The sequence below is a fragment of the Hesperophylax consimilis genome, chromosome 6 (genome assembly GCF_061612785.1).
Source record: "Hesperophylax consimilis isolate HC1 chromosome 6, BYU_Hcon_1.0, whole genome shotgun sequence".
Classification (NCBI taxonomy): Eukaryota; Metazoa; Arthropoda; class Insecta; order Trichoptera; family Limnephilidae; genus Hesperophylax; species Hesperophylax consimilis.
The window spans coordinates 24,117,574-24,140,425 of record NC_142841.1 but is presented as its reverse complement, the minus strand read 5'-3'; the positions used below and the strand labels follow the sequence as shown (position 1 = coordinate 24,140,425).

The window sequence follows — 22,852 nt, the reverse complement described above, 5'->3', positions numbered from 1 at the left end:
AGTTCAAAATCTTCTACTTACGAACCCATTTTCGGTTATGATTTTATTGTATAGTGTGGAAAATTAAGTTATTTATAAAACGATCGAAAAAAAATTAAATATTTATGCCTGAAAATCCACAAAATAAAATAAAAGGCACTTTTTTACCATGTTTTTTTCTTGCATAAATCAAATCAGGCTGATGGTGTTAAGCGGGAATTTAAACCTTATCGCCATCTACGTAAGAGTTGTTATTGATAGCGGCTCAAGTTAAAATATTACACGACGTAGTGCATCGCCTTAATTGTTATCGTTTTTTTAATTAGCGCGCTCCCTCTAACATTCGTATTTACATATATCCCTTTCAAACCGTCTTTGAACGCTTACGCGGGATCTTAAACTGAATGTTTGAACAAACAAAATAAAATTAGTTAGTCAATTCATTAGTGACCTATGGTGACCATGGCAGTGAAACTATTTTTTAAACGTTTTATCAATGAAAAAATGATTATTTATTAAAAACCAATTAGTTTTGATGTGATCTGTGAGATCATACCTGTTTATTTTCTGTCTGGTGACGCGCCTGTTATTGCAACTGAAAATACACTGCTTATGACCTTTAGTAAAATGGGATGTAATCTTCAAGGATAGATGCTGACAAATTATAGCCCACGAAAGACTTTATTATCATAGAGACGAAGTTCTTTAGTTCAATTAGGGAATATTTTTATTGTTATAATAATAATAAATAACAAAGAACTTTTTTTTCTTTCTTAATATTACGCGGGAACTAAACGAGATATCCAGGTTATTGAAAATTCAAAACACTAAATTAATATAACACTGTCTAGCAGGACCGGCCCTTTGCGGGCGCAATTGGAATAATCCGCTCCGGGCGCCGAATCGCCAAGGCGCTGAAAATACCTAACAGTCCTAACATATCAACCTTGAGATTATTCCTTATTTACAAACATGTGTTATTTACATTTATAGTGATTTACTCTTTCTTATTAAAACTGCTTATGTTTTACGCATGCCTAGTGTATCAATACCTAATACTGTTGTTTAAACTATTTTTTGATATGTTATTATTATGAGATTTAGACGCTACCATTTTGTAAATTTAAAGTTCCTACGAAATTCCTGTTTTTATGTAACTATATATGGAATGCTCCATGTATATATTGATATATATGTTTGTATAAATGTATGTGTATGTGTAAGCAAATATATGTACCCGCTTCAGAACAGAAATCTTCTAGTGAGGCGGGTTACTTTCATATTTGTAATATTGATCGTGTTATTGTAATAAACGCCCGGGTTTCCGGCAATTAATAATTTTTCACAAAAAACGGCGCTATATAAATATCCTTATATTATTGATTACAGTGATCACCCAGGCGTCTACCGGTTTTGACAAGGGTCGCCAAAATTTTACTCGCGCCGTACGCTGAATGGCTCTAGGCCGGCCCTGCTACCGAGAACACTTTGACATTTAGCTTCAATCACAGAGGTCCAATTTAGGAATTTGAATTAACGACCGCGATTTCAAGTAGGTACCTACCAAAAGGTCAGGTGTAATAGATGTAAATAATTAAGGAGCTGTATAACTAACCCCAACTTGAGAATAAGCGCTTGAAAGGACTGTAAATAATAATATTCATATTAAATTGAACCTATTTTTATATTTACTCCACACAAATATTTAAAGTAATTTATTAGAAAGTACAAGTCTTTTATCAAATATTTAGAATTTTCAGTAGTTACCTATTTGCTTGGATAAAAATGGACACGTATACCAAACAAACGCCGTGTAAAATGTATTTTGCGACATTCTCGGACTAAAGTGTGGGCAGAAATGAGGCCATTTGGCATTTATTTAGGACCATTTATTTGATGACACTAAAACACCTTTAAACAACAAAACAGTATTTAGCGACCCTACCAAAATAAAATATGTTCTTTGTTGGATGGTCTGTCTTCAGCGCATTCAATAGCATTCTCCAAATTCCAGTCAACATATCAGAAATAAGATTAATTTTTAGATTAATCACCGGACATGCATTAATGGGAAGAAAATTTTATTTGATTGGCCTCTCGGATTCTTCAATGTTCTCGATATGTGAACAAATTGAAGATGTCGATATGAACAACAGAGAGTAACAATATTGAAGACCCCAAACCCATCGGAAATTCAGAATTCAATAGCTTTAACTGAGATCTATAGCATAACAAAAATCATGAAAAACTTTAGTTTAAATTTGAATATGTTTCGAAGTAAATCTTTCATACATCTAGGCACATTTAAAAAACATAGTGACAGTGTATTAATACTGTCAATTAAAAACAGATGAGTCATAAGCCTCCATAATATACATGATTTTCCAATAAGAGGTGTTATTTAGATATTCAATCGTAAAATATGTTTTGTTGCTTGTGTGGCACGCCGTCTTGTTGAAATTAAACGTTGTCCAGATCAACACCATCCAATTCCGGCCATAAAAAATCATTAATCATCTCTCAATAGCGCAATCCATTCACCGCAACTGTTGCTCCAGCCTCATTTTCGAAAAAGTAAGGTCCAATGACTCCGTCGGACCATAAACCGCACCAAAGTCACACGTTGAGGATAGAGAGGCTTTTCAACAATAATTCTTGGGTTTTCCGAGCCCCAGATACTACAATTTTGCTTGTTGACGAAGCCACCGAGGTGGAAATGGGCCTCATCACGCAAGATGATTTGCATTTGATTCACTCAAGTGAATTTTAATAATTTCAATGCGTTGTCGAAGCGTGTATCGTTCCATTTGTATTAATGGTGTAGTTTATACTTGTCAAAAGTTAAAAAATGACAGTTTCAAAAGTAACATCTACCGAAATAGCGGGCTATTCAAAATAACACCTCTTATTAGAAAACCCTGTACATGAAAAAACCCTCTTTTGCAGTTTGCCTTTCATCTTAATCACCATACCATTTCAATTTCATATCAATGATATAACACAGTTTTGTATTATTGATTTGCGTGACTTTTTGATTGCAAAACACAACCACATCTAATTTATTTTGTTCTTCTTTATTATATATTTCAGCATAACTGTATATAAAATGTACCCAAATTGTGAATGCTGTAGTCCCGCTGGCTTCTATGTATGTAGAACTATAGGGCGGTATAAATATATATGTGTTTATTAACTGCGAGGAAATTCTAACTATGTTTGTTGGTCTTATATTTCATTCCAGCGCTCCTATAACAATTTTAATCTTCTACGGTGAATGTTATAATATGGGAAAGTTGCTCTCGAACATTCTCGATATCTCCCATCAGACGGTTGCCATAGAGTTTGCGAGGATTCTCTCACAGCGGTATTGAAACAAGCCCCCATATTAAGTATATGTATTTTTAATCCAATCTGATGGTTTCCGCATTGCGGTGAACTCTGCGAGGAAGAAAACTATATTTAAAGATAAACTATAATATTTATCTGCAGCCTGAGCAATGAGATTGGTTAGATATGATGAGAGATAATAGCTGAAGATAATTCTGATCTCGTTCGTGATCTGGATTAGATGATAATCGATGAGCCTGAGATCTTATGAAAATCAAGAAATTGTGGCACTATTGTATACTAATATCTCATCGGAACGTTTTCTACTATTTTCACGCGGGTAGCAGTGCGCGGGGACCGGATTCGGTAGATTGCGGTCGTTCACCGTAAGAGCGTTAAGAGCGTTGGAGGTCGAATTGGATGTCGGTAAAAAAGTGGAACTATTATTTTAACTTCTGGTCTCATCTAACGGGAAAAGAAACAGTTCCACTTTTGAAAATGGCTGTCCAAATAATTTTCTGTTAAAAATGTTAAAATATGGGTATTGAGTAGGTACTTTATTGAATTCTCCAGACAAACACTTATGATTTTTTAAATTAAATTTAAACTCAAAACAATAGTTCTAGAGTTCATTGAACCGGAGTTACAGACAGAGACACATTCGAATTTAATGTTTTTAATTCATTAGGTACCATAAATAACAGTTTTTATTACATAAATAATATATTAACATGGTTTCATTTTCCTTACAAAAATATATTAACCTAGATTGTAACACCTACTTAAATTCTATAGTAGTACTAGCTGTACCTTGCCAAGCATTGCTGTGGCTCAGTCTGTGTGTGCAGATAGAGAAATAATGGCGCGTGTTGCTTTTACGTCCAACAGATGGCGCTGTTTTTCGAAAAAGTATATTTTTTACCTCTCACAGGTAACATCTATATGATATAGGTATATAAAAACACACGCGTATTCGAATGCAACATTGTGTCAAAATTTCAAAGCAATCGGAGAAGAACTTTTGTAGATGTAAGATTTTGAACAAACGAACATTTACATTTTTATTTATATAGATAGATAACATTAAAATAAATAATGTACTAACTATTTCAATATAACACTGTTAAAATAGTCAGTGTATTCCTTTTTTAAAATTCTTATGAGTTTTTCTTTAAAATCTTAACCCTTTCACACCCTGCAAACACGTGAACGCCCAAATTGGGCGTGAATAAATAAACTTATTTGTTTAATCCGCGCATTGGTAACATTACAGTAAAATGCATTCTGAGCAAATTAACCATAGTTTCTATCTCATTATATTTATAGTAATTTTTATCAGCGTGGAGGTGATATTGCACATACAAAACTGACGTGAATAAATTGCATGGTAGTTTTAGCATGCATAAAATGTTATTGACATAATGTACTCCGACAAAGAATTATTATCTGCAGCAAAACAATCAACAACCTTTGATTTATTTTTAACATTTTATTATTAATATTGGTTTTTGAAAACATATTATGCAAATCCTGTTAAAAACATGATCGCAATTTATTTCCTAATAAAATATTAGTATTTTCCGAATATATCGGTTTCATGCAGGTTTCCTTTTCATAATGACGAAATGTTACAATATTCCAAATTTTAGGAACACGTGTTCCGACATCCTAATAATATATTCGTGTTCTACCGACAGTTTGTTAGGAAACCTGTCAATTCATTCGTTGAAGTCCTGCAGTCTTGTTTTCAACATGCATATTTTATATCAGTAAGTTTTCTCCGTGTGTGCAAGTATTTTATTTATATTAATAAATCAAATTAAAAATCTGTGATCGCTATTATTGTTTGTAAAAACTTGTGCGAGGAATGAGAAGCGGAGTCGAATTGATGAAGTGAATAATAGAAAAAGTCGGGGATGCCAGAGGAAGACATGGCACGATCAAGTGAAACAAATAGTTTTCAGTTCTTTCAATAATACTATTTCCACCTTAGAAGTGTACCCAGATTCCAGGTACACTAGAAATCATAACCTCAAACACTAGTCCAAATCATTCATAAATCATTTATATAGTAAAGCAATAGCTGCACCGTTGAAAATAATATTTGTTTATGCGACCACATGATACTGTGTTAGATTTTTGTTGTTGTTGGAAGCCGGTTGTTACAGAAAACACATAACACCATTGGTTATAATAATAACCTAACCTAACCTAACCTAATGAGGTATCCGAGATCTGGTGTTGCGTAAGGTACATTTATCCACTATTTGAATACGAATTGGCAGTACCTACCTTTCATGTGTACCTATATGCATTACCGAGGTATCTGTGCAAAATAATATTATGGTTTATCGTGGTGTAATAGATAAAGCCAACATCAGAACCTTCGTAATCGGAATATAAATCAATCTGTTGTAGGTGGTCAGCATAATAAATTTATTATTGCATATATTATGCATTAAATTGCATCTATATCAGTATACCATATAAGGTACTCGAACCTCAGGCTTGAAAGTTAATTGGATAGTTGACATTAACCCTCTTAATATTTCCGTGGGTAAACATTATAACGATTATGCCTTTTTTAACCTTTCCTTTCATATTATTCGGAGTTTAGATGGCTATTATGAATTAATAATAACAATAATTGGATGACTTGTATAGCGCCGTTTTTGTGCAAAATCACCTCAAGTTAATCTATGTTATGTTTTTACTAACTATTTATGGAGATAATATACAGTACAATACTAACCTGGTAGGTCACTTGAGATTAACACTTAATTAAAATAATCTAATTGTTTATTAGCGAAATTTAGATACAGGGTTTAGGATATAATTAGAAAATTGGATATAACTGGACTTTCTCTTAGGAATGGTATATTTAATTTAAGGGAATGACAGCTTAAAAAGGTAAGTTTTTAGTTTAGACCTGAATTCTGTTAGACTTGTTATGGATCTTAGTTCCGGAGGGAGTTTATTCCAAGCTTTCGGCCCAGATACTCCGAAAGCGCGATCACCAAACTTAGTATTTGGCTTGCGCTTAGGTTCTATCAGTCTGCCTACAGCTGATGATGTTGCTGATCTAAGAGTTGACTGCCTCAGACCAGTGTTTTCTGGGACGCATAGTTCAGAGATGTAGGGTGGGGCCATTTCATGGATGGATTTAAACACCATCCAGCACAATTTGTACTGGATTCTATCAGGGCCGAAGTTAAGTCTTACATGGTTAGTTGATTTTTTTCGACCCTCGGTTATATGACTTATACATTGATTAGTTCCGCCGCATCAGATGATAAAAAAAAGTACGATGTTTTTTTTAGAACATTGACAAAAAAAGCAAAGATGACAGCGGAAATGGAACATTTATATTTATATGTGAGTAGAGCAATACCGAACGAGAATACAGCGTGGTCTATCACAGGCTTAATGTAAGATACAACTGGGTTAGTTCGTGATACAAAGCTTTATGCTATTTAATTTGGTTAAAGAATGGTAAAGGTTAACAAAATGAAACAAAAATCAAAAACAATCACACAACTAGCTTCCTAGTCGGATAATTTGCAGTTAGAATACAAAAAAGTTCGTACATGTTCGTGTTCCTTACAAAAAGAACAGTGGAATCAGGGTCGGTTTATGCGGGCGCAATTGGAGCAGTCCGCTGATAATACCTAACACATAAGAATCCTAACACATGTCCATTGAGATTATTTTTCATAAAAACAGCGCTACACAAAAAAACAAATCATCCAAACATCATTTATTACCTATTTACTACTACCTACTACCTAGGGCCTAGGCGTCTACTGGTTTTGACAAGGGATACCAATATTATACTTGCACCAGGCGTCGTTTGGCTCAGGGTCGGCCCTGAGTGGAACCACTCACCCTCATTCTTGGACTTCACATCATCCTGAAACTTTCTACAAATGTTGTCATTTTTTTATAACCCTTTTTAAGGATAATTGGATAATAAGATCCAAGAATTAAGTCTTATTAATAGAAAATATTTTATTTATTTGCGTAATGACTGAGGAAAATCAATAAAGACTTTACACCAAAAAATTCAATGCTCTGACATGAGTTGGCAAGTCTCGACATCTTGGCAAAGGAGAATCGATTGAGGAACAGCAATAAATTAATTATTTCGTAGTCTACGTGAAAGGATATCGAATCGGATTAGTTTTAACATAGAAGTTGTGTCAATAACACTATTGATAATTTTGGAAATGCCAATTCTTTTTAACGCTTTTCGAAAGACAAAAATTTTCGAGCACTCGCCTCTTTCAAGTCCTAATCTCCAATCAATTCCTCGCAAGAAGCGACGTTTTACGGATTCATTATAATGAATGTGGACAGCTTAGAAACATGACCATTTGACACTGAAAAATTTAAGATGAGGACGAACCAACGAACAGTAAAGAGTTTTTAGTGAACTTGTGATTTAAGTCAGAGGTAATTTTATGAATGAAGCAGAGTAGTTTAACCTTTTCAACACCAGTGTTCTTCCTCAGGGACATCAAAAATGTTATATCTCTTGATTTTGAGAAACAAATAGCCCAGTATCACTTATGATGGATATTCCCATGTTGCGTCTATTTTTTCTGCTAGGTTTCAATCTTTTTTTATTTCAGTGGCAGAAAGCGTAAAATTTATTTATTTTATTTAGTACAGGTTATTATATACATTTGAAAATGTTTTGTCTATCCAACTAGGATGAAGGATTTATAACTAGGATTTTAGGACAGGAAAAATTGAAATAAAGTACAATATTTTATACTACCTATACTACTTTAATAGTATAAACGAGAAGAATAAGAATAAGAATTTCTCTTTATAAACGAGAAGAAAACAAAGAAAACAGCAAAGCGCGTTTCAGATGTTTTGCTTGAACTGGGATCCATTATTATTTTTTTGGTGTTTTTGTTAATGTGATGTTTATATTTACATAATAAATTGATATTATTTAATTAAGTAATTGTTTGAAATTGACATAAAATACATACATGGAAAGATATTTACATTGCTTGTCCAGCCAAAGAGGATTTATCTGTCGTATAAACTAAATAATAATAATTTCACATCGAACTTTGGAATTTTTTAAGGTATTTCAAATGTTCTATTTTTTTTAAATTTTGAAGATGTCCTAAAAACAAATACCTTTTTAGAATCTAGATAAAATGTCCATTTAGATTTTTGTATTTGAAATATACTTAATATTTTAAAAAAGTTCAAAAGTTGAAATAAAACTACCACAAACATTTTTAATAAAAACGAAAAGATTCAGACAAGTAGAAATTCAAAAAACACGATCCTTTTATTTAAGGAATTTTGCTAGAAAACTGTCACTTCACTTAAAAACGTTATTTTTATTACATTATTTGTACAAAGTGTAACAAAAACACAGTTGAACGGTTGTGATTTTTAATAGCTCTAGCTATTTTTTAAGGCTCTGTATTTAGTAACGAATCAATATAATGTTGAAAAGTACACAGTCAAAGTGAGGATGTAATTTTCTTTTACTTTTACGGATTTTATTTATAATCAACAAAAATCCAGATGATATATTCATCTAGAATAATGTAGGTATCTATTTTCAAATATTCAAATTCAAGCAACGCAAACTTGATGTCCTTTTTCCTAAAATAACCATATTTATCAATACAGATAATCTCTATTTTAAATGATTTAAGATTTTTAATGAACTACCGACAGCTGTTAAAGAAGCTAAAAGCCTTGCTGCTTTTCGTGGGTTATGCCTAAATGATATAAAGAATAAGTTTTAGATGTATTTTAAAGTGTCCTTAATGTCACAGAAATGAGTTGTTAAAAGTTTTATACTAGATATAAAAATATAATTCTTTATAACTAAATAAAAACATACAAAAAATAAAAAATACGCACAACCCTAAGTGTGTGATGTTTGGATCAACTCTCATTACACGACCCGGAAGTGTTAAATTAGAAACAAATGATTTCATATGCGTTTGACTATTCCAAAAAGTATTTTTTCAAATTATAGTTAGGTAGGTGCTATCTGAATGCAACATTCTTTTTCGGAATCATTTCATCTAAATACGTGGAAAAACAATAACTTTTTTTAACTACTTTAAATTTAATGTTCTTCAATAATAAGAACAATTGTTAATAATGATCGCAAATAATTGGTTTAAATTCGTCTTGTTGTCTCGTAAACTTAATTGGCACAAAACAATTAACTGCAAAATTAAGAGAGAATTACATCGCTTAAATAGATGCGTTTTAATTAAAACAATCGTTAGCACGTAAATACACTGGCGCCAACTTACTTATCACGCGTTTAGTTTATAAATAATAGTCAAGGATAGATATATTTCTTCAAATGGAGGAGTTAATTGATGTCAAATACTGCGAAGGCAAGAGGAGAATACATTATTAAAACTAATGGTTTAAACAATTGCAATTGCACTCGACGCATTGCAGGATCAGAATGATAAGGCTGTTAATGAAATGTGTATTGAAAGTCATGCTTGCTTTGAGAATATGAGCCTGGAATCCACTAGCTACGTGCAGACTTAGCCCCACAACGCACCGAGCCGGTCCCAACTAGCAAATAAATAATTAAATTATACAGTCAAGAGAGGAAAATGAAGGGTAAACAGTCAATTGTGACTTTAATCGTGTATTCGGGTATGTATCCTTCATTTCGTTTCTTATAATGATAGACCGGTTGGTGGCCGAGTTGACATCGCGTTTGGGTCCCACCCAGGCGTAGTGTGTTCAATTCCTCGGCTGGCTAAGTCATCCATCACAACACAAGCAACATTTTCAGCTTACTGTGGTGGTAGTAGGAGATTTTCAAATATTGTCAGGTTATTCGTAACCAGGGAATGTTTGTCTTTCTTTTAAAAAAATAAAAATAAAATATTATTTTCGTTTAAAATACCGCAGGTGCGTTAATTATAAAAAAATATAATATTTTTTTAGAGATAAACTTATGTTTATAAGACACGGTTTTTAAGCAAAGCACAAAGGAAAACAAATAATTAAACTAAATAATTATTAGCCTGAAACACAAATATAAATTGAAAAAATCTCCCAAGAAAAAATAAATGCCGCCGACGGGAATTGAACCCGCATGAAAAAAAAATAAAAAGCAATATTTGTTTGATGAAATACTAGTATTTATTGAATTATTGACGTAGTACAGTGGTTTCGTGCACCTGACTGGCAATCAGAAGGTGCGGGTTCAATTCCATTCGGCAGCATTTATTTTTTCAATTTATATTTTTGTTTAAGGCTCATAATTATTGCTTATAATAATTTGTTATGAGCATTATTATTAAAATTGTAAAACATATAAAAAGTATTAAACTGAATCACCTTTTGTACCATATTGTATTTGTATACCTTTCTTTAAAGAATTGAGTTTTTTTGGACAAAACTATTTATTCATATTCATATTACGTATGTACGGGCGCAAAAAAACAATTTGTCTTATTTTAAATCATAACTTGCTAAAAGTTTATTTTCATAAAAACGTGATCTACGAACGTTAACCCTTAACCAATGGAGTGATTGGTAAAATATATGTACATTTAAAAAAATATTTAATTAATACCATTCCTCAAAATATCAATATGGAAACATCTGAAACTGCCTCCTGCAGCTTAAAGCAAATAAATTCACCTGGTTTTCGCCGTTTATCCCATACTTGGTTAATAGTTTTTGGCTAGCCAAAAAATCACTCAATGGTTAAACAAGACATTAGAAATTTTCTACGTTGTTATTTTAACAAGGTTTTTCCATCCATTCTCATTGCATGTCAGTCGCAAATCAAAATTCATTGAACGAATTGAAATGATGCACACGGTATGACCGCATACATTGTGCAGTTGATGGAATAATGGTTTTCCACATTCGTTCCTTTGAAGATAATTACGTTTAGAGAATTCTCCGCAACAAAACAAAGAACAACATATAGTAAATTTGGATGGGTTGGGGTAGTTTCCTTAAGAAAACTGCTCGCTTGCTTTTATTCAGACGTAAAGCAAATTGTGTTAGGAAAATATTTAAAGCACGTTAAGGAAATCGAACCTAAAACATTCAGCAGCAGTTTTTCAGCAGAACAGGAGAGTGGTACTTATGGTTGAAAAAGATATCGCTATATATTGTAGCAATTATTCATAGTTTCTACGCTGTAAATAGTATCGAATATTCTCTACAGAAAGGATTCACTTGTGTTTTATTATTAAAGGCATAAATACAAATTGCACAATGTTTGTACTTAAATTAAATTGCTTGGTGTCAAATCTAAACTACAAAGCAGAAATCTGATTGTGAGCTTTAGCGTAATCAATTATTTTCATATAGCAAACGTCAGTTCAATCATGAGCTATGTAGCTTGACAAAATCTACTTGACTGATAATTTTATTTTTACCAATTTTTAAATATATTTTTTACATATTTGAGGCGAGGCTGGGTGGGAACTTACTGAAGATTTTAAATAAATAATTAATACATTTTTAGCCTTATTAAACATACTTATTTCAGTCGTTGGTGCATGGGTAAGTAATGTGACATATTCATGTATAGTGTGTAAAAAATTTCATGTTCGATGAACTTTTAATTGCCTACTACTAAAATACTTGTTATATAATATTATAAAAGCGACACAGTAGGTACCAAAAAGTATTTTATTAATAATTCTTTAATCGTATTTATTTTATTAAAATTTTTGACAGATGCTTAAATGAATTAAAATAGTGAATATACTGAGACGTTGCACGTGGTTTCCTTGAACTAAGTCCAGTAGACATATATAGTGTCCCGTTCATATACTTTCGTATTATTTGAATAGTTATCCTTTTCAAAAGCGGTGCTACATTTTTTTACTCATATTTTTATAAATAATTTAATTTGTCTTGAATTTTTATAAAGTCATTGGATAGATGCTGTATTTTTTTAAATTTACTAACATTAGATAGGTAAATCCAATTCTTTTGGAAGACAATAATCCCGAGTCAAACATGTTGTTTTATAAATTCCTTCTGCTCCTCAATTTCCACAACTATAATATCCCGTGATATATTACGGGTCAACGCTAGTGTAATATAATTAACTTAACTAACGTTCCTAGCGAAATAAAGCAAAACCCAAGAACGCTATTTGATCATTGTAAGTATCTCCTGCATAACCAGAATTCCAAATTGCATCCAATTGCCCACAGTTGTGAGTTGTGTTGAATGCACTATGCCTATGCAGTTGGAGTATTTGCAGAGGGCCAGCATACTGTGTGAATGCAATCATCCTTTGGAATGCAATCATTGACCAATGATGCGCGTATTTTAATTAATATCTAGTGCAAGGTTTTGTTTCTGAAATCATCACCATTAAGGGTCGGCACTCAAAAATACATACTATAGGTGCTATTTTTTAGGAAAATATCTGAAGTTTACAGCGAACCAAATTCTTAAAACTTAATTTTCTAAATTGCATATAAAATGCGTATTGGAATTTTGGTTCCATGGCAACTCAGGTCAGTGGATATTCAACACACCTTTGAATAGAATTGCACAGAGAAAAATGAATATTGCTAATTTATTAAAATCCGGTTAGAAACGGAATTACAGGCCGTTTCCTGTTAAACTTTGAGTACATTCCTAATATATCGGAAGACTTGTTAATGAATCTATACTTTCTCTGATAATGATGTAATGCGAAAATAAAATGGTTTTTTTAACAAGTTTTTTATCCGACATCGCGATAATACATTTCTGTTTTACTAAAAGTTTAACAGGAAACCTATCAATTCACTCGTTAAGGGCCTGCAGTCCCGTTCTTAACTGGATTACCAATGATTTCTTAATTAATTATCAATCTAAACATAACCCTTTTAACCTAGTTTTTTCATCACTTTGTGTTGAATTGTCATTTTCCTGAGTTGCCCGGTTACCGGAATTTTACTTAAAAGTCGTAAAATGCTACGCCGGTTTTCAAACTGCACCTATTTCCAGACATCTCTTAGTACTAAAAATCACGGGATATTATAATTTCAATTTTGAAAAAATTATGTTCTGTAAAAATATTATGTTGTAGGCACTTTACCGCTGTCTGAATTATTCTTATACAATTTTGAAAATGACACTTAAATTCAAAACAAATTTGAGTCGAGAGTTTTCTACATTTCACGCAGGAATGACTAACGCTCGTCACATACAAACGTAATTAGAATATTTGATGTTTTTCATAGAATTTGAAAAATAAGAATTTTATTCACTGGGAAGCTTGCAGATATACTATGTATTAGCAATTATAATGTGGCGTTTAGCGCCATTTTTAATGTTGACCTATAAATTTAATAATCACCAAAAATAATAATATAAATAAACCTTGTTGAAATGTGTTAATCGGGTTGAAATTAATTTAAATTGATTACTTTTCAAAGATATAATGTGATAGAAAAGAACGCAATTTTTCGTCATTATTACTGAGCACATTTTTATGATGTATTTTGCACAGTTATTTGGTGTTAGTAAGCGACTTACGAAAAAATTTCGCAGGGGGCCAAAGTTAGAAAAAAACTTCTCGCCCGGAAATATTATATTCGGACCGTTTCAGGATACCTTTGGTTGCCGAAATTGCTAAAATTATGTCATACAAGTAGACAATTCGATTATGCTGTTTTCAAGGAGATGTCACAACTCTCAAATTGGATATAAAATATGAGTTAAAAATAACTTATTATTATTAATTTGTGAAAAGAGTCCATCCATTTTCCACCTTAATATTATGATGATTATTAGCGTTTAAACCTTCAAAATAACCAAGAATAAAGAGTGCGAACGAACGAAATTCTCTTGTATATCAATAATGTGATCTACTGTTCATCTGATAATCTTATAGTTACAGCGATACGATATTAACGCTGTTGCGGGGAGGGAGATCTTTGTCGGGCCGTCATTCGTCGCTTGAATAGTCAAATATTTCCAAGACAAAGAGAATCGGTAGGTACATTGTGTAAGGAATTCTGTTGTGAACACAAACCCTACTAGCTTCCGAAATCTGCCCAAAGATGGTGGTTGTTACGCTACAGGGGGCACGCCTGAAAATCATTTTCAGGAATACGCGCTCCCAGAATATAATATTCCTACTTTATATTGTATTTGTGTAGGTACCTGATACCTACCCACCTAAACACTTGGATGAATCGGCATCATATAAATAATTCTTATAAAAACAGTTGCTAAGTCTATAGGTGAGTACCTATTTATTGGAATGTTTTCATTGCGACAAAATGTTACATGTAATCCTCCCAATTACTATTTCATAGTACGATTATTAATACATTATTTATGTAATCCTGCTTCGAAGTCGATATAATTTTCTTTCAGCTTTTCAGTGCATAGTTGAGCAGTTTTTTTAAAAACAAAGCTTGAAATTCACGAACCTATCCGATTTGACAGTAAACTTTAAGTCACTCTAGTTTCGATGTCAAAAGAAACATGACAAGTAGAATGTAGGTACGTCTGAAATAAATGCTTCTACAGGATTGTTGTTTCAAACAATCCGTAATCAGTGATTGATTTAGCGGTTTTATAAATTATGCAAAATTACATTTTTTTTAAACTAGTTAATAATATAGATTTACCGACGTTATATAATATTTTATAATGTTTTTATTTTTTTAATGAAACAAACAGAAGATTTGAGTGTAGAACTTTAACTGAAACAATGATTATTTAGGGTGCCAAAGAAGTAATCAAAGTAGCCTGGCTGGTGATGGATGGATGAGTGATTGGTAGTTACCAGGATACGTCCCGTGGTGGTCTGTCCCGAGATGAGTTCTCCGGCCCAGTCCTTGGCCTCTGTCATGAAGGTCCCCTCGAACTCCTGCTTGCCCTGACGGGCGGCCTTCTGCTCCTTCTGCTTGGGATCGTTGGGTGAGAACTCGGGCTCCTTGCGGCAACAGATGAACGCGGCCAGGCGCCATAGCACCACGACCGCGAGCCCCGCCAGGAAGGTGACGATCGACGAGAGCAGGAAACACCACCATTTTCGGACCTTAAGACAATCATCTATGGGGGTCGGCTCGGTGGCCGCTTCCTCGCATGACGCCATGGACACGAAGGCATTCACCCGAGCAGCGCGCGCGTTGGCCCCATCAGGCCGTCAGGCGTGTGGCTGATGCCCGCTCGAGTAGCCCGCCCGGCCTCGCTCGCTCTACTGCCCGAACTATTAATTTATACTCTCCCCCGATCGATAGGCTGGTGCGCGCGCCTCCCGCCCTCCCGCCTTGCCGGCCTTCCCGCCCTTCCCGCCCTTCCCGCCTTTCCCGCCCTTGTCGCCTTTCCCGAACGACGGAGCCTCCCGCCCGACTTTTTTCGCGCCAAATCGATGAAGCCCGACTCGTCATTCGGATGAAAACGGCCGGCAGAGGGCGGATGGCGAGGATCGTCTCGGATGCAGTGCCCCCTGGTCAGGAAAGTCGAGGAAACTCGAGCGGAACATAGTATTACAACACCAAGAGGAGCGGACTCGAAGAAAGCACCACTGGGATAAATGTCAGAGAATTAAAATGTTAAGGAAGTGAACGTAACTTGGGTCCGATGCAGTGAATTAGTCGCGTCACCGGGAACACAAACCACTCGCGGGACATGTCGCGGTGTTATGAAGTGTACTGTACGGTGCTGGGGCAGAATCAGAAACAGACTGACTTGAGTAGCGACAGCGGCACCGGCACTGACACCGACTACTACTGACAGTGACTGTGGTAGCGCGCTACGGCTCCCAGCTCCGGCTCCCGGCGCTCAACTCGCGGCCCGGCCGATAGGTGGCGGCTAGCACCCGCCTCACTGCTAATACTGTCCGCCGGTGGCGCTTCGGACGGCTTCCGGCGCCGAGGGACCCTTTCACTTTCCTCAGGAATGATGATTGTTGACGTACACAAGAAAGTGACCTACATCCGTCACACCCCAACCCTCGAAACATGATTGATGGATTTTAATACAAATAGTTGTCACTAACTTGTCATACCTAGGATCTAATTGGTTTCTTTCAAAAAAGTTTAATATTGAATTACATAATGAGAGCGTATTATGTTTTCCTCTCGTAGTACGTTCGGAAGTACATAACATTTTTATGTTTCAGCCGAGAGCGTAAAGTCGAGTAGGTAGGTATCAAGATTTAAATTCGCTGTACTGAGAATATTAATCAAGTAGGTAGGTATCAAGATTTAAATTCGCTGTACTGAGAATATTAATCAAGTAGGTAGGTATCAAGATTTAAATCCGCTGTCCTGAGAATATTAGTCAAGTAGGTAGGTATCAAGATTTAAATTCGCTGTCCTGAGAATATTAGTCAAGTAGGTAGGAATCAAGATTTAAATTCGCTGTCCTGAGAATATTAGTCAAGTAGGTAGGTATCAAGATTTTAATTCACTATCCTGAGAATATTAGTTGAGTAGGTAGGTATCAAGATTTAAATTCGCTGTCCTTAAAATATTAATACACCAATGTTCCGATGTATTTTCTTTAATTCTTACTATCCCAATTTAGTAGATTTTCCACAATGTTTGCCGTTTGAAAGAAAATTAGTTTTTACGTCCATGAAAACAATTAAAAATAATGAGAGTGCATGAACTAATCCTACTAAGTCTACAGATCCACACACTTTTTTAACTTAAATTATAACCATATTGACATATTTAACTCGACTTTACGCGACATAAAACAAAAACTCAATAATCAACAAAACTCAAACTAGTTCAATTCCTATATATTCCCGTCCTTTGCCTCTCAATCCTTATCCTATATTTCCCCCTCCTCCCCCCCACCCTCCTTTATTTTAATATTTTTAATATTTCCTAACTAAACAAGAAATTAATTTAAGAGAACATCTCTATGCCATTGTACACCATTGTAACACCATTAACTATTCATCAGTGGAAAGTTCATAATTGGCATAATTAATAATATTATTATTGTATCATTATATAATTACAGATTTGCTGTCAACTTTTCCAAATAAATAAATAAATAAATAAAATAAATAAACTAACTATCAGGGCCTCTGTCATCTTTAAGGATGGTACGTGGAGGGTTTTTTAAAGAAATAAAGAAGATGATTTTCTGGGAAGGAAAAAGTAGGAGGGGTGGGTAGGAATCTGGGGTCCAGTCATCCCACTGCGATGCAAGTCGTTGGGTCGAGAGAGTCCGGCTGGAGAGATGAAAATATCTCCCTCAACCGGCCTCTCCAAATCCGGCCCGCTACGCAGATACACCCGCCGTCAAAACCGGGACAAATCTCACCTCATGAACCCGGGCACCCCTGCTAAGTCACCAAACATAGCGCAATACTTGAGGTGACTCTGATATATATATTATAGTACCTACACGGAGCAAAATGATTACTGTCCATTTATTGAGAATCTCTTATTACGGATAAAGTTTTTGTTTTACTAAAAGCTTATCAGAAAACCTATTAATTCATTCTTTAAGGGCCTGCAATCCCTTTAATAAATTGAAGATATTCTTATGTATATTAAATGTATATATTATAAATTATATAAATGCATGGTATCATTTTTCAGAAAGCAAATTCATTTTCATGTGGGTACTTATTTAATGAAAAATGTTTCGCATTCATCGAAACAACCTTTAGATTGATCGCAGCAAACTGTTTTATAATCGAAGCTCGAAATTATCGTCAATTAAAAAGATGCGATTAGTTCGTTAGTTTTCGCATTTTATTTCGCCATTAACAAATTAAGTTGGTACCTACCTAATTGTTTATTGTGTGCTTTGTGCGCAATAATAATTAAAGAAGAAACACAAGTGTCGTAAGATGAGTTTATATCAACACCCACCACAATAGGCATAGGATGCGCAATTAGAATTGATTTGAACAACGATTTTGTGCATTGGTACATATGCATATACTTCCAACAGTGATGTTCTTGAAAAGATTCACTGAGAAACAGTATTTTGTCTCACTTACTTCTACATGCTGTTATTAGCGAGAAAAGGTACAACAAAATATACCTAACCTGTAATTTGATCAATTTTTAGTGTTCGTCAAGTTTTTACAGACGTTTGAATAAATAACAGTGTATTTTTATATGATTCAAACGAACTTTTTCAATTTCACCGGAATTTTCTTTAATGAAGTCAACATTATTTTCATCAATACATTTACCTCCTTATTTTTAAGGTCAGAACCGTGAAAAACTTAACTTATTACCATAGCGTTTGTTTGGTTAAAACGGACTTAAACCAGGCTCAAGGCCGGCTTTACCAGACCAACATTGAAGCAGTATCCAAGAATCTAATTAGTAACAGCCTGAAAATCTTTCTTTCGATTCTTTTCTCGATCCGAGAGTGAAATATTATGTTTTTCGGTTATATGAACATTCACAGCCCACAATTCACGGCGGAAAGTTCATCACACACAATTAAACATAGGTATGTACAAAAATTTTCGGTTATTGGAGTTGAAATAAAATTTACGAACGATAAGGTTATAAGGTTAGGATATATAACTCGAATAGTCGACATGCAGGCGGAGTTATAGTATTACTGACGGATAATATAAAAATTTGGAACAATTTCCATCGACAACCACAAAAACTGTTTTGTATCTTAGTAGTAATAAAAATTAAGGGATCAAATAAATTAAAGTATACTGCTTATTTTACCACTCCCTAAATGATAGTAAAAGTGACATTATGAATTATTTAGAAAAATTGTGTTCAAATTACTCTAACGAAACTTATCTCAATCTGCTTATTGGAAACTTTATTATAAACATGAAATGTGAAACTGATTTTTGCAAAAAAAAATAAAAAGTAATGAAACAATTAGTCAAAGAATACACTAAGATAACAAAAACATTTTGTACTCTCATAGATCATGTTGTTCTCAAATAAACATGAAATAAATGTAAAAATATTATATACTCCTAAAATAACAAATCATAGCATCAATGATGTAGTGATTGACAAAAATACGAAAAAACAAAAATACACAAATGTGGTATAGAGAAGAAATCAGTAGATACAATAAAACTAAAATGATGCAAGATTTGAAAGAAGTAAATAACTTAAAATATTGATTAAAGCTGAAGCCATAGTAATAATATGAAAGAAGCAAAAAATAAAATAATACCAGAATAAAGTTTAGTGGTTAAAACCAATAATCAATGTTAAGTATTCTAAAAAACTAAGACAGATGCAGTGTGAACGAGATATGTCATATAAAATAGGAAAAAATACAAAGGATAACGACCATTGGAATAGATTTAGAACAGTTAGAACAAGTAGTCAAAACTTATAAAGGATAAAAAAAATAATAATTCATCAAAAAAAATGAGCAGGAAAGGGGAGATCCAACGAAAATGTGAAATTAATTAAGTCACTCATGAAGAATGAATATAAATATGTGGATAAAAAATATTGTTGACTAAAAGAACATGACCAATAAGTTTAATAAATATTTTGTGATAAGTATAGAAAAATTAACAAATACATCCCAATCATAAAATTTAACGAAGTTTTTAATTTTGTAGAAAAAAATGCGAATTTATGTTTAAAAAATAGACGGTTAGAAACTCCGAAGAATATTGTCCAATGTCACATCGCCCAGCCCAGCCCAGCCAAGATGTGATCACTATTTAAATAGACGGTTAGAAACTCCGAAGAATATTGTCCAACATCAAATCGAAGTCCAGCCAAGATGGGATTACTATTCAAATAGACGGTTAGAAACTCCGAAGAATATTGTCCAACATCAAATCGAAGTCCAGCCAAGATGGGATTGCTATTCAAATAGACGGTTAGAAACTCCGAAGAATATTGTCCAATGTCACATCGCCCAGCCCAGCCCAGCCAAGATGTGATCACTATTTAAATAGACGGTTAGAAACTCCGAAGAATACTGTCCAACATCAAATCGAAGTCCAGCCAAGATGGGATTACTGTTCAAATAGACGGTTAGAAACTCCGAAGAATATTGTCCAACATCAAATCAAAGCCCAGCCAAGATAGGATCACTATTCAAATAGACGGTTAGAAACTCTGAAGAATATTGTCCAACATCAAATCAAAGCCCAGCCAAGATAGCATCACTATTCAAATAGACCGTTAGAAACTCCGAAAATTACTGTCCAACATCAAATCAAAGCCCAGCCAAGATGGGATCACTATTCAAATTTTACCTGTAATAACAGAACAGTTACTTAGTTTAATAAACGGAAGGAAACAGGAACAGTGCGCCCTAATGTCGAATTTGGCAGCCATCTCTGGTCCGGAGCCCCTAAATACCTGAAAAAAACCCTTGACTCTGTGCAAAAACGGGCGGTCCGTTTGATAGATTCCCCAATCTTAACAAACGGACTGCAATCTTTAGAGCACAGGCGTCGGGTAGGTATGCTGTCCTTATTCTATCGGTATTACAATAGAAGATGCTCTGAGGAACTAGCATCATTGATCCCTTCCGCACCGGTGCGTAGTCGGGATACACGCCAAACGCGCGCCCAACATTTGTACACGGTTGACATTTGTCACATGAGAACGGGTCGCTTCTACGATTCGTTCTTGAGTTCAACAGCTCGGCTGTGGAACGAACTGCCGGCCTCTGTGTTTCCTCCCTCCTACAACATGGGACTCTTCAAGACCCATGTTCACTCCTTCCTCTCCACAAAAAGACCCTCCACACAGCATCCCCAAAGATGACATAAGCCCTGAGGGAAATTATTTTCTTCAGGGCCTCCTGTGTGGAGCTAATATAAAAAAAGGAAAATTTCCGAATCATGGAAAGCGTCTATGGTGTTATCGATTTCAAAAATTAGGTACGCAAAAAATGTGAAGACTTTTGACCTGTGAACATGTTACGAAAATATGAGCAAATAATGATGGAATAGATAATTCAATCTCTACTTGAAGAATACTGGAAGAATAATTTGTGATGAACAATCTGATTTAGGAACAATCTGGATTTAGGAACAACAATTCACGTGAAAAAGCGTTAAATTAAGTAATTGATGATAGGAAGGAAGATATAGATACAAGCGTGTGTATTGTTGTGGTGGTTTCAGATTTTCAGAGAGCTTTTGAAACAATCGATTAAAAGAGTTATTAAAAATTAAATAAATGTGGAATAAAAGGGAAATAATTAAAATGGTATAAAAATTATTAAAGCAAAAAAATTTACTAGGCCCGATATTGTTTTTACTCTACATAAATCATATAGTTAAATACTAAAAATGAGTTTATTTATATTGTGGGAGAAAAGAAGAAAAAGCAATCAAAAATATAAATAGTGACTTGGATACTGTGTCAAAATGGCTCAAACTAAATAAATTAAAACTAAACGTTAATAAGACAAAAACATGAATATACGCAGAAAAAGCACACATGAGGACTCGAAGGCTTATATTAGAAATGAAATCATAAAAAAAATTAATCAAATTAAATACCGGAATTATTGTAGTAGGTACTGCTAACATGTACCCGGCGCTGCTTGGGGTTGTGAATTCTAGGTTAAACATCGAATTTCTCTACGTTTTATAAATATAATATGCGTGTACTATATAAATGCATATCAAAATCAGTTGCGTACTTTAGAAGAACTAAGCGCACAGACGGAAAGACGCGGATAGCTACTTTATTTTATACTGTTTAGAGATGTCTACATTGACTATCTCAAATATTGTTGTTTTGTTTGTGATTTAATATGATTAAATTAAATTAAATAAATGTTTTTATTTTTGCCAAATAATTTTAGTAATGTTAAATTAAAGAATTTTGTGGTTGTTTCGTTCCTTTCCCATAAGTTGAGGCTCAGCACGGCAGTTCGGCTCGCGTATATATACGTAACATAAAACCTCTCTTTCACTTTTCACTAGTCATATAATATTATTTTTTGGTAAATCTAAGTTAATTTCCTCTCATTTATGCCTGTACATACGAGTAGAATTAAATTCGATATAATATTGTTTTTAACAATCAAAATGTGGATGGTTTTACCACACATACGCCTCATGGATCTCATTTCAACAGCATTCAATCTACTTTCATCCTTTCTTTGTCAGTTACATACATCAGGGTAGGTACCAGCACTCCATTTTGGACTGCTAACTTCGCTTCTTTGGACATTTTTTTTGTTAGCACCAACTGCGTTCAGTCCTCCATTAATGGAGTTACCTGCATTTACCCTTCTTTCAATATCTCTGTCAGCCTTCCCATCTCTCGTAAACACGAGCGAAGATAGGAGTGTAAGGAGGATATATGATGCAAATGCGAAGGACGCCCGAGGAAGACATGGCACGATCAAGTGAGTCAGATACTCGAGTAGGGCCATGTCAAGAGTCTGAATAATAGAAGAGTATGTATGAGACGATGTACGAATATGAATGAGGCAAGAAGTGTGTGCCAAGACCGAATTGTTTGGGGGTCCGTCCTATCTGCTTACCCCTGAGAGAAACGGCGTGATGGTTAGTTAGTTAGTTAGTTACTATAACATAATTTTAACCACTGTTGAATTTGACAGCCACCTCTGGTCTGGAGCCCTAAAA

At 34.2% G+C, this 22,852-nt stretch overlaps 1 protein-coding gene across 1 annotated transcript in view; it reads right to left on the bottom strand.

The window, feature by feature from the left end:
- The window catches only part of slo (calcium-activated potassium channel slo), a 141,415-nt gene extending 125,821 nt beyond the window's left edge, over nt 1-15,594 (bottom strand). Inside the window, exon 1 of the mRNA XM_089632480.1 lies at nt 15,092-15,594. Within this exon, the coding sequence (XP_089488606.1) occupies nt 15,092-15,403 (312 nt within the window). The 5' untranslated portion in view covers nt 15,404-15,594. The remainder of the gene's footprint in view (nt 1-15,091) is intronic.
- Nucleotides 15,595-22,852: the final 7,258 nt, after the last annotated feature.